General features: G+C 48.1%; 1 protein-coding gene across 1 annotated transcript; it reads left to right on the plus strand.

Annotated features, from left to right (window-relative positions):
• Nucleotides 1-2,865: 2,865 nt before the first annotated feature.
• On the plus strand, nucleotides 2,866-13,768 carry CHCT1 (CHD1 helical C-terminal domain containing 1; the record flags this gene model as incomplete). The annotated part of the gene is made up of 7 exons (XM_080826634.1): nucleotides 2,866-2,916; nucleotides 4,072-4,173; nucleotides 4,438-4,613; nucleotides 5,052-5,151; nucleotides 9,095-9,290; nucleotides 12,101-12,182; nucleotides 13,591-13,768. 7 exons carry the CDS (start codon nucleotides 2,866-2,868, stop codon nucleotides 13,766-13,768), a joined length of 885 nt encoding a protein of 294 aa, XP_080682760.1.
• Between the last annotated feature and the right edge of the window lie 745 nt (nucleotides 13,769-14,513).

Consider the following 14,513-nt stretch of genomic DNA (forward strand, 5'->3'; position numbering starts at 1 on the left):
AGGATAGAGAGAGAGTCCTTTAGGGGAATAAAAAGTCTCCGAGTCACTGTCTAACCCAGAGAGAGAGATATGGAAAGATCTTCAAGTTTATGAGAGGAAGTATGGGCAGTAGATGCCAAGAGTCATTTTCCTTGTCCCCTGAATTTAGGGCATACAACAAGATTTTTGTCCCTGGAGTGCAGGGGTGAGACATAATGATTGTGAAACCAACCCATTGTCATCAAGGAATATGCCAACCTGCATAGAATAGAGGGTGAACAGATGAACATCCTCACTTTTCCAGCCCACCTGCCTGAAGTACAAGGCACATTGAGTTTTTTAAATTAAAGATTGGAGGAATGACTCTGTTCAGTGAGTTGACTTGCTCTATAGTGTCATTTTATGCTAACCAATTGGATTTTGGAGAATGTCTCCCAAAGACAATGGATTTTTGTTTTAATGTTGAGTATTGAGTCATTATTCCTAGCTGCTGGTAGGCTCAATTGCCTCTTCAGGCTACTCCCTATGCTGATAATAAAACCATTATGGGAACAGGACAGGCACCCAGAGTCTAGGACTTGGTGGAGGCTCTGGGAGGGAAAAGGAGAAGTGGAGTGGGATGAGGGAGAAGGCAAGGACAGGTTAATTTTGAGGTTCTGACTTACTTCCCCCTTCTGAATTATAAATATTATTTGGGGCGGGGGAGGAATAGATTATATAATATCTATAATCAATTCCTTGTTTCTTTTTTTTACTGTTTTCTTCCAGTCTTGGTCCATATTCATGTCAACTTATCTGAGTTATAATGTAACACTCTTTTGTGTTGTGTGTTTTAACTTAGCATTATATGACATTTTTAATGATGTTATTTATTCCTTATGAGTAACTTTTAAAAACAGACTCAGCTCTCCTCTTTTCCCCTGACTGTACATGTAAAGCATATTATTTTTAGAAATGCAGACAATATGCAAAAAAGGTGAAAAATCACCCTTCATATTTTGAAGTGTATCCTTCCAGACTTTTTTCCTATGCATATATAAATACATACTTCCAAAAACGGAATCATATCAGACATGAATTTTTAGTTCTTTCCACATCATTAAATATAAGGTAGTAACTTTAAAATTTTTAAATTAGTATTATGTGGATATAGAGTAATATTTTAATAATTAATAGTATTTCAGTAGTATTTTAAAAATTAATTTTATTTACTATTTAATAAGAGTACTATTTTTAAGTAGTGGAGTTCCACAGCTTATTTGCCCTTTCCTACTGACGACACTTCATTGTTTCCAAATTGTCACCGCTGTAACAGTCCTCATTGCACACATCATCTTTCCCTAGGACCAACTCCTAGCAGTAGAATTTGTGGGCCAAAGGGAACGTATATTTAACATTCTGAGTTGTTCCCAGCTGAAGTGTATAAGAGAGCCCCCTTTCCCTTACTCTTGCCAATACAATTTCCTTCTTAATAGCCGCAAAAGAGTCCTGGATTAATGCTCAGCACAACAGGCTTTCCAGTTTGGAGGAGAGCCACATTCCCCGAGGCCTGTCCCGAGCCACAGTGTCCTTGTTGTGTGCGGGTACCGCCGCCAGATGGCGTGTGTGTGTGTGTGTGTGTGTGTGTGTGTGTGTGTGTGTGTGTGTGTGAGAGAGAGAGAGAGAGAGAGAGAGAGAGAGAGAGAGAGAGAGAGAGAGAGAGAATGAATCAGGCCGGCCTGGGAGGACTTCGCAGGGCGGGGTGGGGATCCCGGCCCGGCTCCGATGGCCACCGCTGTAAGACCGGGTGCCGGCGAAGGCAGGGGAGGAGTGGGAAGTATGGACTTGGAGGGGGAACGAGATGAGACGTGGAGCTCAGCGCCCCCGGGAAGAACATACGGGCTGTGTAAGCGGAGCCTGCAACGGTCTCATCAGCGCCGAACCCCGCCATGCGCCTATGGAGGCGGCGACTGGACGCGGGGGCCGCGTTAGGGGCGAGGTCGCTGCTGGGACTGCGCGCCTCCCAGCGCCTTCGGGCTCAGCGGGCCAGCCAGACGCCGGGGCTCAGGCGGCTGCAATGCCTCCCGCGGCCCTGGATCCCCGGAGGGCGGCGTCGCGGGGGGTGCGGGGGGAGGCTAGAGCGGTCCGTATCCGACCCGGCGCCCCGCGCCCCACTGAGTGGCCTTGGACCTGAGGCAAGTCATCGGACTTCTCTGCGTCACGGCTCCTCTTCTGTGAAATGGGATCACTGCTGGTACCCACATCAGAGAAGACTGTTGTGAGGCTCAACTGTATTCTTTTGCACCCTCCCTAAAAACGCTACCACCGTTCAACCAACGCCCAACACAACTGGCTTATTAACCTCCCTGAGGCTACGGAGGACTAGAAGAGACGATCGGTCTCCGTAGAGGCTTACTATATTCCATTCTCTCTGAGCACCCTCTAGACCTTCATCCCCAAACCAGAAAGAAACGTTATAAACCATGGCCCTCATCTCGGGGAACCCACGGTATAACTGAGGAGTCATGAGTGAAACACACGCAGGAAAATCACTTCAAAGGTCTTACCAGGGGTCACAATCACCGGCATCTGACAGCTCTCCCAGGAGAAGGGGTTACAGACCCTCCTGGCCCGAATGGAGCTCTGACAAAGTCCTGGGTCTACCCAACACATCTTGCTCGCTTCCCGAATTCCATCCCCAGTTGAAGGAGGTGGCTGGTGGCCACCCCCAAGAACGAGGGCATGGAAGGGGGAGGGGAGTTGTGTTGGCGGTTGCCATGGTTTTGCTCTGAGTTCTGGAGCCAACCTGCCCACTCCCTGAGATACTCAGGTCACAGAAGCAGTAGGTCAGAAGCTTGAGGGGACAGAAGGAGCGTCACTCTGGAGGCCACCAGTGCACCTGTTGAGATGGAGGCCTCAGATGGGCAAGGGGCTGAAGGGGACAAGTCACCAGAGAAGGTGAAATGGGGCTAGGGAGGTGAGGGAAGGAAGAAAGGAGGGTCCTTGAGGGGCTGGTCTTGGAAAGCAGAGAACATGAAATTCAGGGAAGAAAAGAAGAAGAAAAAATGGTGATGTATGAGCTAGCAGGAGACCGAAGGAACAAGAGGTTAATTCATTCAAACAGATATTTATCAAAGACATATATTCAGGGCAAGATGATTGTTGGTTGTGGAGACACAAGTGCTTGTATGTGTGTGTGCATGTGTGTGTGTACACCTGCGTTATGGTCTGCGTGTTTGGTTGTGTGGTGTAAGTGGTGTGTTTACGGAGTCGATCTGCCTGAGTCCCCTCACTCTGGGGCCCAGAGAAGCCCAAGTTCCATACTCCCTCTGTTTGCCTTCCTCCCTTTCCCTGGTCTCTGCCTTCAAAGTGGTTTGGGTCTGGGTCTTCCTTTTTCCCCCTGAACACAGGCAGGAATTAATGCTCACTTTTCTGAGGGGATTTTGCAAAGTCAGGTGCAAATTCTACTGTGTCAGTCTAATCCTATGCTCTGACTTCAAGTATTATTTCACAGCCACTTTGTCTTAATTAATATTCAGGTTTTTTGGTTTTTTTGTTTTTTGGCCCCACATTTCCTGTCAGAAAGCTCCTTCTCATTACCATCACCATCACATGCTTTTCCAAGTACCCATTACTGTGGCTTGATGCTAAAGTTTAGAGGCAGGCCTAGGACTTGGGTGTTCAGTAAACGTTTGCAGAATGAATGAGTGAGTGACTCCCTGCTCATTCCCCCAAGATGTCCCTTCAATCTCTTGGTGCCTCAAAGTGTTCCCGTCTATAACCAGGAATAATGATATCTCACCTCACAGAATTTGTAGGAGAATAAAATGAGTTCAGGTTTATCAAGTGCTTTGCAAAAGTAGCTACAATACTGTGCTCTAAAAATTATAAAAGAAATGGGTAGGGCATTCTAAGTTTTCTAAGCAGGGATCTTCACAGATGGGTTTCTTTGCTGAGGGCTTCCTTGCCTCCAGGCTGGGCCAAGAAAGAGGTCCTAGGGAAAATGGAGAAGGGCTTTGGCTGGAATTTGGACCAGTGGTTGTCTCGCACTGGCCCCCTGAGAAGCACGCACCTAAGCCCCCCAGCTGACCGCTGCCCCCTGCCTCCTCCCAGGTGACAGATGTACCCTGCTTAGAGAAGAGCTCTGGCATCACCTCCACTGGGGACTCACTTATACGCCATGCCAAGGGCCTGGGCCAGGACACCTTCAAAATAGTGAGTAACGGACTCTGTCCCTCCTACAGGCTGGGAGACCTGGGTCAGAAATTGGCAGGCCTCAGACCCATACTTACTCAGACCCATACTTACTGTCCCACTTGTCATGGTCTTGGCGAGGAAGTGGGGTAAGACCTTGACAAGAGCCTCCTTACTTAACCCACTTAACACTTCCTGGCCCATAATGGTTGCTGGTTACTTGGGGCTGCCCATCTGCCTCTTCTTTTCTCCTATGGGCCCTCACATCACCTGTTGCCTCCACAGTGTAAAGAATATCTAAGGCCACTGAAGAAGTTTCTGCGAAAGTTGCACCTGCCCAGGGACCTTCCCCAGAAGAAGAAGCTAAAGTACATGAAGCAGAGCCTGGTGGTCCTAGGGGACCACATCAACACCTTTCTGCAGCACTACTGCCGAACCTGGGAGATCAAGCACTGGAGGAAGTAGGGCAGCCTCCTTGTCCTTCCCACTATACCCATTCCTGGGCCCCACCAATTCAAGGACACACCTCAGTCAAGATCCCAGAATACTTCATCTTTATGTGAAAGAGTGAGGATCCTGGAGCAAGCTTGGTGAAGAAGGGGTGGAGAGAACAGGGTCCTCTAGTTATTCGGGGCAGAGCTGATTCACGCAGCTTGCCCACACAGTGGACAAAGAACCCTCTTGACCCTGTGTTTGAACAACTGCTGTGTGGTGTGGGTGTCCAGCACCAGGATGGGGAGTTCAAGGTTTAGCAAATCTCTAGCTCTCCATGTCCCCGACCAAATCCAAGGAGGCAGCACATGGTCCGCTTCTCCCTGGGTGGGTCCTGGACACGAGACAGAAGCTGAAGGGAGAGGGCCTGTGCTCTGCCTCCCTCAGCCTTGGTTTCTCCCCCGCAGGATGCTCTGGCGATTTGTTTCTCTATTCTCAGAATTGGAGGCGAAACAGCTTCGCAGGCTCTACAAGTACACCAAGAGCAACCAGACAGCCAAGTTCCTGGTGAGGCGCTCAGGAAAGCTCCTCCCGGGCCCAGCTGAGGGTTGGCTGGTGTGTTCTTGGATTGTGGGGGGAGGCCTGGGGCTGAGGGGGCCCTCTCATACCGCCAGCATCCCTTGACTGGTTTCCACACTCACTGCCTCAGGAAGACCCCCACAGGGGGCAAAGGGGAAGAGGGCAGAGGCTCAGCTTCAAGTTCTTGGTAGCTCTTCCCTCTCCAGACCCACACTCTGATGTGGACAGGTGCAGGGACATTCCTGAGGAGCTTTGGGTGGGGATGATGGAGGCCAGACAGAGAGGCTCAGCCAGCTTGGGGAAGGCTCAAAGCACTATCGACAGAAGCTGGCCTGGCTTTGCTCAGGAACAGTGACTCCCAAACATTTTTGACTCAAGTCATGTTCACCCTCTTAAAAACCTAGTGAGAAGCCCAAAAAGCATTTGTTTATGTAGGTTATAGCTATTGATATTTGCCCTATTAGAAATTAAAACTAAAGAAAAAAATTCAAAATATGTACCCACTAATCCATTTAAAAAGAAAAACAAGGAGCCTGTTACATTTTAACACAAATAGTTTTTACAAGAAATATCTATGTTTTCCAAAACAAAACAAAACAAAAATGTAGTGAGAAGAGTAGCATTGTCTGACGTTTTTGCAAATCTCTTTAGTGTCTGACTTAACGGAAAACAGATGCTTCTGCAGTCTCTTGTGATATATGATTTGGTTGCAGTACATGAAGAAAACCCAGCCTGGGGTGCCTGGGTGGCTCAGTCAGTTGAGCATCTGCCTTCAGCTCAGGTTGTGATCCCAGAGTCCTGGGATCGAGCCCCGCATCTGGCTCATTGCTCAGTGGGGAGCCTGTTTCGCCCTCTGCCTGCTGCTCTCTTTATTGTGCTCTCTCTCTCTCTCTGACAAATAAATCTTAAAGAAGAAGAAGGAGAAGAAGAAAACCCAGCCTGTACCAACATATAGTTAGTTAGAGAAGAGAGTATTTTACTAACATTTTTAGATAGTTGTGGATATTCTTCTTTGATACCACACCAAAATCCAACAAGTGGCAGCTACTTAGTAGCAATATGGAATCTGAAACCTATCAATGAATGTTTTAAATATAAATATATATTGTTTTAGGTTTACAGAAAATTTGGGTAGAAAGTACGGAGATTTCCTGTATGCTAACCCCTCCTGCTTCCCTCGCTATTAGCGTCTTGCATTAGAGAGATACATTTATTACCATCGTTGGGCCAGTATTGACACATTATTTAAGACACATTATTAACTAAATAATGTCCATAGTTTAGATTAGGGCCCACTCTTTGTGTTGTGCATCTATAGGTTCTTTTTTTCCTAAAGATTTTATTTATTTACTTATTTAATTTTATGTATTTATTATCGATTATTTTATTTATTTATTTAATTTATTTATCTCTCTATTTGAGAGAGAGAGATACAGAGATAGAGAGCATAAGCAGGGAGGAGAGGGAGAAGCTCTCCTCCAAGCAGGGAGCCTAACGCAGGGCTCCATCCCAGGACCCTGGGATCATGATCTGAGCCGAAGGCCAACTCTTAACTGAATCATGCAGGCGCCCCCGAGAGGTTTTGACAATTGCATACTGACCTGTGCCCACCGTTACAGTATCATATAGAATAGTTTCACTGGCTTAAAAACTGCTCCAGTATTCATCCCTCCATCCTTTCCTCCAAACTCCTGGCAACCATTGATTTTTTTTTCTTACTGTCTCAATGGTTTTGCCTTTTCCAGCATGTCATACAGTTGGAATCGTACAGTATGTGGCTTCCTCAGATTTGCATCAATGACCTTTTCACACTGGGTTCATTAGAATCCATTGTTTTCTCTCCTGCACTTTGAGTAAGCCTCACTTTTCAGGGGGTCAGCGAGGTTAAAATATTTCATGTCCCCAGGGGTTCACAGAGCACCGTTTGAGAATCACTAGTTCAAAATAAGAATCATAGGTAACAGTTTCCACGTGCCAGGTGCTTTATTTTCCCTCCTGTCATCTTCAAAAGCAACCCTACCTGGTAATTACAGGTAGTGTCCACAGTGTGTAAATGAAGAGGCCAAGTACAGAGCTGTAAAGTAACATGGTCCATACCACACAGCAAGTGAGGGGAAGAGCTGGGTTCAAACGTACTCTGGATCAGAGGAAAGCCCTGCTCTAACTGCGGCTCCCCACTCTAGCTACCCGGCTTTCACCAACTCCCCTCTCCCTTCAGGTCTCTGTTTCTTCCTCTGAACATGAATGGGTGGACCCTTTCAGGGACTCTAAATATGAGGTGTTGACGTTTTAGTGATTTCTGGGTTTCACTGGCCAGGAGAATTTCAAAAGATATTTTTAGGCTCTCAATTTTAATTTTGCCAAGGACAAAATTAAAATTACCATAGTTTCATTACAAACAAATGCACAAGACACTATAACTCTAGGCAAAGGGACACATGAAAAGATGCTCCACATCACTCATCATCGGGGAAATAGAAATCAAAACGACAACAAGGTGCACCTCAGACCCATCAGAATGGCTAAAATTAACAACACAGGAAACAACAGGTGCTGGTGAGGATGTGGAGAAAAAGGCACCGTCATGCACAGTTGGGAAGGGAAACTGGTGCAGCCACTGTGGAAAACAGTATGGAGGTTCCTCTAAAAGTTAAACATAGACCTACCTTGTGACTCAGCAATTGCACGAGTAGGTATTTACCCAAAGGATACAAAATGATTTAAAGGGGCACATGCACCCCGATGTTTAGAGCAGCATTATCAACAATAGCCAGATTATGCAAAGAGCCCAAATGTCCATTGACTGATGAATGGATAAAGATGTGATATATATATGCGATAAGGAAGATCAGCCATCAAAAAGGAAATCTTGCCATTTGCCATGACATGGATGGAGCTAGAGTGCATTATGCTAAGTGAAGTAAGTCAGTCACAGAAAGACAAACACCGTATGATTTCACTCATGTGGAATTTAAGAAACAAAACAGATGAACATAGGGAAAGGGGAAAAAAGAAAGAGGGAAGCAAACCTTAAGAGACTCTTAACTATGGAGAACTCTTAAATACAGAGATATAGAGAACTATAGCAGCTGAAGGGTGCTGGAGGGGAGAAAGGTGGGGGACAGGCCAGATGGGTGATCAGGATTAAGGAGGACACTTGTGATGAGCACTGGGTGTTATATGGAAGTGACGAATCACTAAATCCTACCAGGGAAACCATTTTTTTTTTTTTAAGATTTTATTTATTTGACAGACAGAGATCACAAGTAGGCAGAGAGGCAGGCAGAGAGAGAGGGGGAAGCAGGCTCCCTGCTGAGCAGAGAGCCCGATGCGGGGCTCGATCCCAGGACCCTGAGATCACCACCTGAGCTGAAGGCAGAGGCTTTAACCCACTGAGCCACCCAGGCACCCCGAAACTATTTTTTTTTTAAGATTTTATTTATTTATTTGACAGACAGAGATCACAAGTAGGCAGAGAGACAGGCAGAGAGAGAGGAGAAAGCAGGCTCTCCATGGAGCAGAGAGCCCGATGCGGGGCTCGATCCCAGGACCTTGGGATCATGACCTGAGCCGAGGGCAGAGGCTTTAACCCACTGAGCCACCCAGGCACCCCGAAACTATTATTTTTTTATGCTATGTTAACTAGAATTTAAATAAAAACTTGAAGCAAATAAAGACACTATATAGCACTCTAAAAAGAGGAGGAGGACTTATATTAAAGAACCACCCAGGAAGGAACTGTTGGCAGCCTGGCCTCAGTGTCCCCAGGGTCCTGCCTCTCGCCCATCTGTGACTCATTCCTCCAGCTGGCGAGGCAGGGGGTGAGGGGTGGCCAGACCACAGTAGTTTCCTCTCACGGGCAGGGCCGGGGCTTTGGAACGTGGGGCCCCCTCTCCTCCACACCCTCCTCAACAGTACGTGCCCATTGCAGGTGGCGTTCTGCCCCTTGGATGCGCCAGAGAGCTCCTTGCTGGCCAACCAGGAAGACAGTCTGCCCAAACTCTGCAGTGCCTGGGGCCTGCACAGCAACATCAGCGGCATGAAGGAGAGGCTGTCCAAGATGCAGGCCCCCGGCCCAGAGGCCTCCCTGCTGGGGGAGCCCACATCCGGGGCCCAGGGCAGGCCAGGTAATGCCTGCAGGGGTGGGGGCCTGCCTGGAGGAGGGGCCCTGAGGGGGGGGCTGCAACAGGTTTCCCTTCCCCCACTTCCCTTAACCCTGCACTTCTCTCTCTGTCCCTGTTTCCTTTCCCTTCAGCGCTTTCTTCTTTTCTCTTTTTTGTCCCCCTCCCTGCGGGGGACGCTTATCCTAGAAAGTTTGAAGTGTAGAGATAAGTGTAAAATGGGAGAGAGGAAAATCCCCCATCCCCCAAGGCCCTGACTGGTCAAGAGTTTGGTGTGTTTCCCTCAGTGTTCTGCAGGATTTCCCTCTGGGGGGTCTCATGATACATACTGTTTTGGATCCTGCATGTTTCAGGGAACAGTTTGAACGAAGCCACTGGCCCATAGGACTACAAGCAGACAGCTTGCTAGCAGTCAGGAGTGGGGACTCCCAGGAAGGGTCCAAGCAGAGGCAGGAAGCCTGCTGTCGGTGTTGGGTGGGTTATGGTCTAAGGGACAGGTTCATTCTCACAGTGGGGAGAAAGTCGAGTCAGATGGCCTGAGAATGGCCTTGCCAGCAGCCTTGGTCTCTGCCACGACTGCCCTGCTTGGCCCTCCGGACAGGGGCTCTTCAGTGAGGCGTCCCAGCCAAGGTTGGAACCTATGAAGGTCCCTCCTTGTGCACAGAGGAACAAAGCTACTTACCCTTCCCGCTTCTGTATCTGGCTTCTGGGACCACAGTTAGCTGTTCTTGCTTAGCTACTGGGGGAGAAAGTGAAGGCAAACAGGGTGGTGTAGGAGCTCATGGTGTGGTCCTAAATTGACCCCAGGTGCTCCTCTGAGGGTCAGGCTGGCTGGGAGTGATGTAGACCCGTGCCGCTCAAGGAGCGTCGTCCACAAGTCGCAGCTGCCCTGAATGGGAGAGCAGGAGGGAAAACGGGGCAGGGGCAGCGGGCGTGAGTCAAGAAATTACCGAGGCCCAGAACCTGTCTGGGCTCCATGAAGGCCCTTGGTCCTGGTGCCTAGAGTTTAAACTGAGGAAGCAAAATACACAATGAATTGTCTGTTTTTCATTGTGAAATGAAGGCCAGCCCATCATGAAGATGATGTAGGCCACAGCAGTTCATGAATCACATAAGGAAAGTGAGCTCTGGGCTTTGGGGCTAACCTTTTCCCAAACCAGTGCTTGGTATCTCTTCATTTCACCTAACCCTAACCCCTGCAACAACCTCAGGAGATGGGTATAACCCCCCTTTTACAATGAGCCATTTACAAATTTACAAGTTACAGATGAGCCATCTGAGGCCATAGGGCAAAGGGTAGGACAAGGCTGGTTGGAGGAGGTAACTCTGGGACAGGCTTTAAAGGAAGGCAAGAGGAGGAGAGGAAGAGGGATAAGGGAGGGAAAGAGAGGGAGGAAAGGTGTGTGCAGAGGTAAGGGGCAATGAGCAGACAGTCTGGGCCTGGAGGTGAATGAAAGAGCGGGTTGGAGAAGGGCAGGACAGGGGTGTAATAGGAAAAAGTCTCAGGTGGTGGGTTAAGAATGTTAGCTTTCATGTAATTCTTAAAATAACATTTTGTTCTTACAAACATAAGCAGAGCATGGAAAATAAGTAATACCAATAGGCAAAAATAAGAAAATGTAGACATATTTTGTCCTCACTACTGCTAGCACTTTCCAAATGTTTTTTATACACATACATTCATGTATTTTAGCCAAATGAGACCTCACTGCATATAGGATTTTGACTGGAACTTGCTTTTTTCAGTTAGTTAGATCAGCATTCCATGTCAATATTTTCATCTAATGGTTGGATTAAGTACTTCTTATTCACATTTTCCCAGTAGCCCAAGACATTTTTTGCAATGATTTCCCACTCCTGCATTTGCACCTGGTCACATCTCTTCTGTCTCTTTGAACCCAACAAAATCCCCCTTTTCACAACCTGACTTGTTGAAGAGATCAGGCCGTTGTTCTGCAGAATGTTCCACTTTTGACTCTTGTTGCTTCCTTTTGGCATTTTTTTTAAAGCTTGTTCCTCTGTGTATAAACAGGACTTTAGATCGAAAGTCCTGATGAAGTCCCACTCACCATTTGTTTTCCTGGGATACAGACAAGGTTGTCTTCCTCACATTGTGTTACATGACAAAGCCCATGCTGTCTGGAGGGCCTGCCATGAACGGGCTTTCACTCAGTCCATCTATGATATTAAAGGTAACCTTCATGGTGTTTCTTTGGCACCATGTTCAAAAGTCAGTTTTTTTGTTTTGTTTTGTTTTGTTTTTTAAAGATTCTATCTATTTATTTGACAGACAAAGACCACAAGTAGGCAGAGGGGCAGACAGAGAGAGACGGGGGAAGCAGACTCCCTGCTGAGCAGAGAACCCGATGTGGGGCTCGATCCCATGACCCTGAGATCATGACCTGAGCAGAAGGCAGAGGCTTAACCCACTGAGCCACCCAGGCACCCCCAAAAGTCAGTTTTTAAGTAAAAAGCTGGCAGTGGGGTTCACAAATAGTCCGGCAGCCAAGTCGTGGGAACTGGGGCCTGAAAGCCGAGACAGGTGTGGGGAGGACTGAGAGTCAAGCAACATGGTCTAGTCCTGACTCTGCCCCTCACTTGCCTAGGGCTTTGGGCAGGGTGGGTTCTGCGCTTGGGTGAGATCCCTCATCTGTAAATCGGGGTGACACCATCTTCCCCTGCCACAGGGTTTCTGTGAGAAAAGAGGAAGGGGCAGAGGTGGCAAGTGAAGCTAAGATTTTGTCGTTCTTTCCCTCCATGTTACAGTCTGAGATTCTCTGTGATATTATCAGGACTGTGTTGCCTTCCCTTTCCAGGTTCTCTAAGGAAACTTCCTCAAAAAATGAAACTCAGAAGGAAGAGGATTAAGGAAGCCCCTGAGACTCCAGAGACCTGCGTGTGAGAACAGCCAGCCAGGCCAGGGTGCGGAGCCAGCTTGTCCTGGCTCCCAGAACACTTTGTCTTGTCTTCAACACCTCTGCGCCCTGGGGGCTGGGTGCCAAGGAGGGGAAAGACGAAAACTGTCTGTCAAAAGGATGCTCAGATCTTAGTTATGTCTAAATGGGGTGGGGAAATAAACATCCTTAGGACAGTTCCACTGTATTTGATTAACAGTCATCATTCATTCATTTTTTAATTTATTAAAATAATATTTGCCAGATACCTTCTGGGTGGCAGGTGCCCCACGCAAGCACAGATGAGTAAGAGGTGATCGCTTGCATCATGGCCGTCCATCACCATCTAGTGTGGGAGACATACAAGGAGAGCTGTTACTGTGGGTTGAGGCCGGTAACAAAGGAGTGATGAGTGTCCAGGGAAGGCGCAGTAGGGAGGGGAGTGGGCCTGGAGTGAGAGAGGGAGAAGTCTGGCAGCCTGCCCTGATCTTCTGTCCTTGGTCTCCTGGGTAAACTGGGGGACCCGTGGAGTGGGAGGCGACTGGCAGTGGAATGAGCTGGTGTGACCTGGCGCCTGGGGAGAGACTCTGCCGCCGCCCCCCCCCCCCCCCCAGCAAAGTGCATGGGAGGGAGAGGCCAGAGAGCCAAGGAGAAACCACATCAGTAGTTGCGGCTAGAATGATGGTTCCAACTTGTGGTCAAAAATGGGCCACTGCCTGCGAAATTCGGACCCTGGTGTGTTGTTTGCCCCCTTGTGGTGTTCTACTTATTGTTTAAAACAGTAAAACAAAACAACAAAAAACAGTTGCTAATATTAACTCGGTACATCCCACATTAAAAACAACAAACCGCAACAGATTTCTGGCTTTTCACGACTTGCCACGCGTGGGTGTGCCTCCCCACAAAGGGCATGGGGCTGGGGCTGAGCTGCAGTGGCTCAGGTTTCCCAGATGCTCTTTCTGGTTCACCACAGTCCCCACCTCTCCCTATTGCCTCACTCACTGGCCTTCTTCCTCCAATTATATCACCCCTTTGACTCATTTTGCTTTTCATTTTTGCTACCCTGGGGATATACAAAGGCAGTGAAGATGTGTATAGAGCGGGGAGGTGTGAATCTGTGATATTATGTAGGGTAAAACAGACAGTTTTTGGTGACAGAGGTGAGAGATAGAGGAGGAGGACGAAGTGAAAATGATACCTTGCTTCTGGCTGGAAAGACTATGTAGATGGTGGTAAGCTCCAAGGAGGGGAAGCAGTGCAATCATTTTCCACAAGCACAGGAGTGTCTGAACGCTGCCTGAGGCAACAGCACATGGTGTCCATATGTGCGTGACCCTTTCTCCTCCCCTCAATTCATATTCAGGAGTGAGTATCATCACAGTGTCTACGTGTTAAAATGAATATCAATCTAGACTTGAAGAACAACTACACGGAAGCAAAAAGAGGGAAAGAAGGTCCCGGCTCTCTCCTTGGTCTTCACACTCATTGTCTCCCAAAAGTGGCGAGGTGCGAGTACAGGCTTGGGGGTCGGCCTCGTTCCGGGGGCCCCTGACGGTTCTGACAAAGCAAGGATTTGCCAGAGAAGGGTGAGCAGGCTGGAGGGTTCCCTGATGATGGAGCGCCTCTCCAATTCTTTCCACTCCTGAGTGATTTCACTGACAAGGTCCCAGGGAAAGGGCCGGTTGCTCTGGGAACACAAAACAGGGAACATGTCCCTGTGTGTGAGGCAGCACCGCCACCTAGAGGAAGGATGGGATTCTACAGCCTTATTCTTCCAACCGAGGCCAGACGTGTGCAGAAGCTCAGACCAGGGGGAAGGAGGGGAACTTTATACCCACTGGGGACCAGCAGGCGGCCTGAGGGCAAAATAGGCAAGTCTTGGTCTTAACTCTTTCCTCAAATTTAGTAGGATCTCAGGATTCCAAAGAACAAGATCACAGGACATTGCTTCACTCAAAACCCTCCAATAGAACAAAAGTGTTTTGTTTTTTAAAGATTTCATTTATTTATTTGACAGAGAGAGAGGACAAGCAGGTGGAGCGGCAGGAAGAGGGAGAAACAGGCTCCCTCCTGAGCATGCAGTCCATGGGGCCCGATCCCCCAAGCCTGGGATCATGACCTGAACTGAAGGCAGATGCTTGGTCGACTGAGCCATCCAGGTGTCCCAATCATAAAGGATTTTGGGGGCAGTGAAAATACTCAGTGTGATACTAGAATGGTGGATACATGTCATTATACATGTGCCCAAATCCATAAAATGCGCAACATCAAGAGTGAGCCCTAGTGTAAACAGTGGACGCTGGGTGATGGCATGTCCTCGTACACTTTGGTAGGG

The sequence above is a fragment of the Martes martes genome (assembly GCF_963455335.1).
Source record: "Martes martes genome assembly, chromosome: 16".
Classification (NCBI taxonomy): domain Eukaryota; kingdom Metazoa; phylum Chordata; class Mammalia; order Carnivora; family Mustelidae; genus Martes; species Martes martes.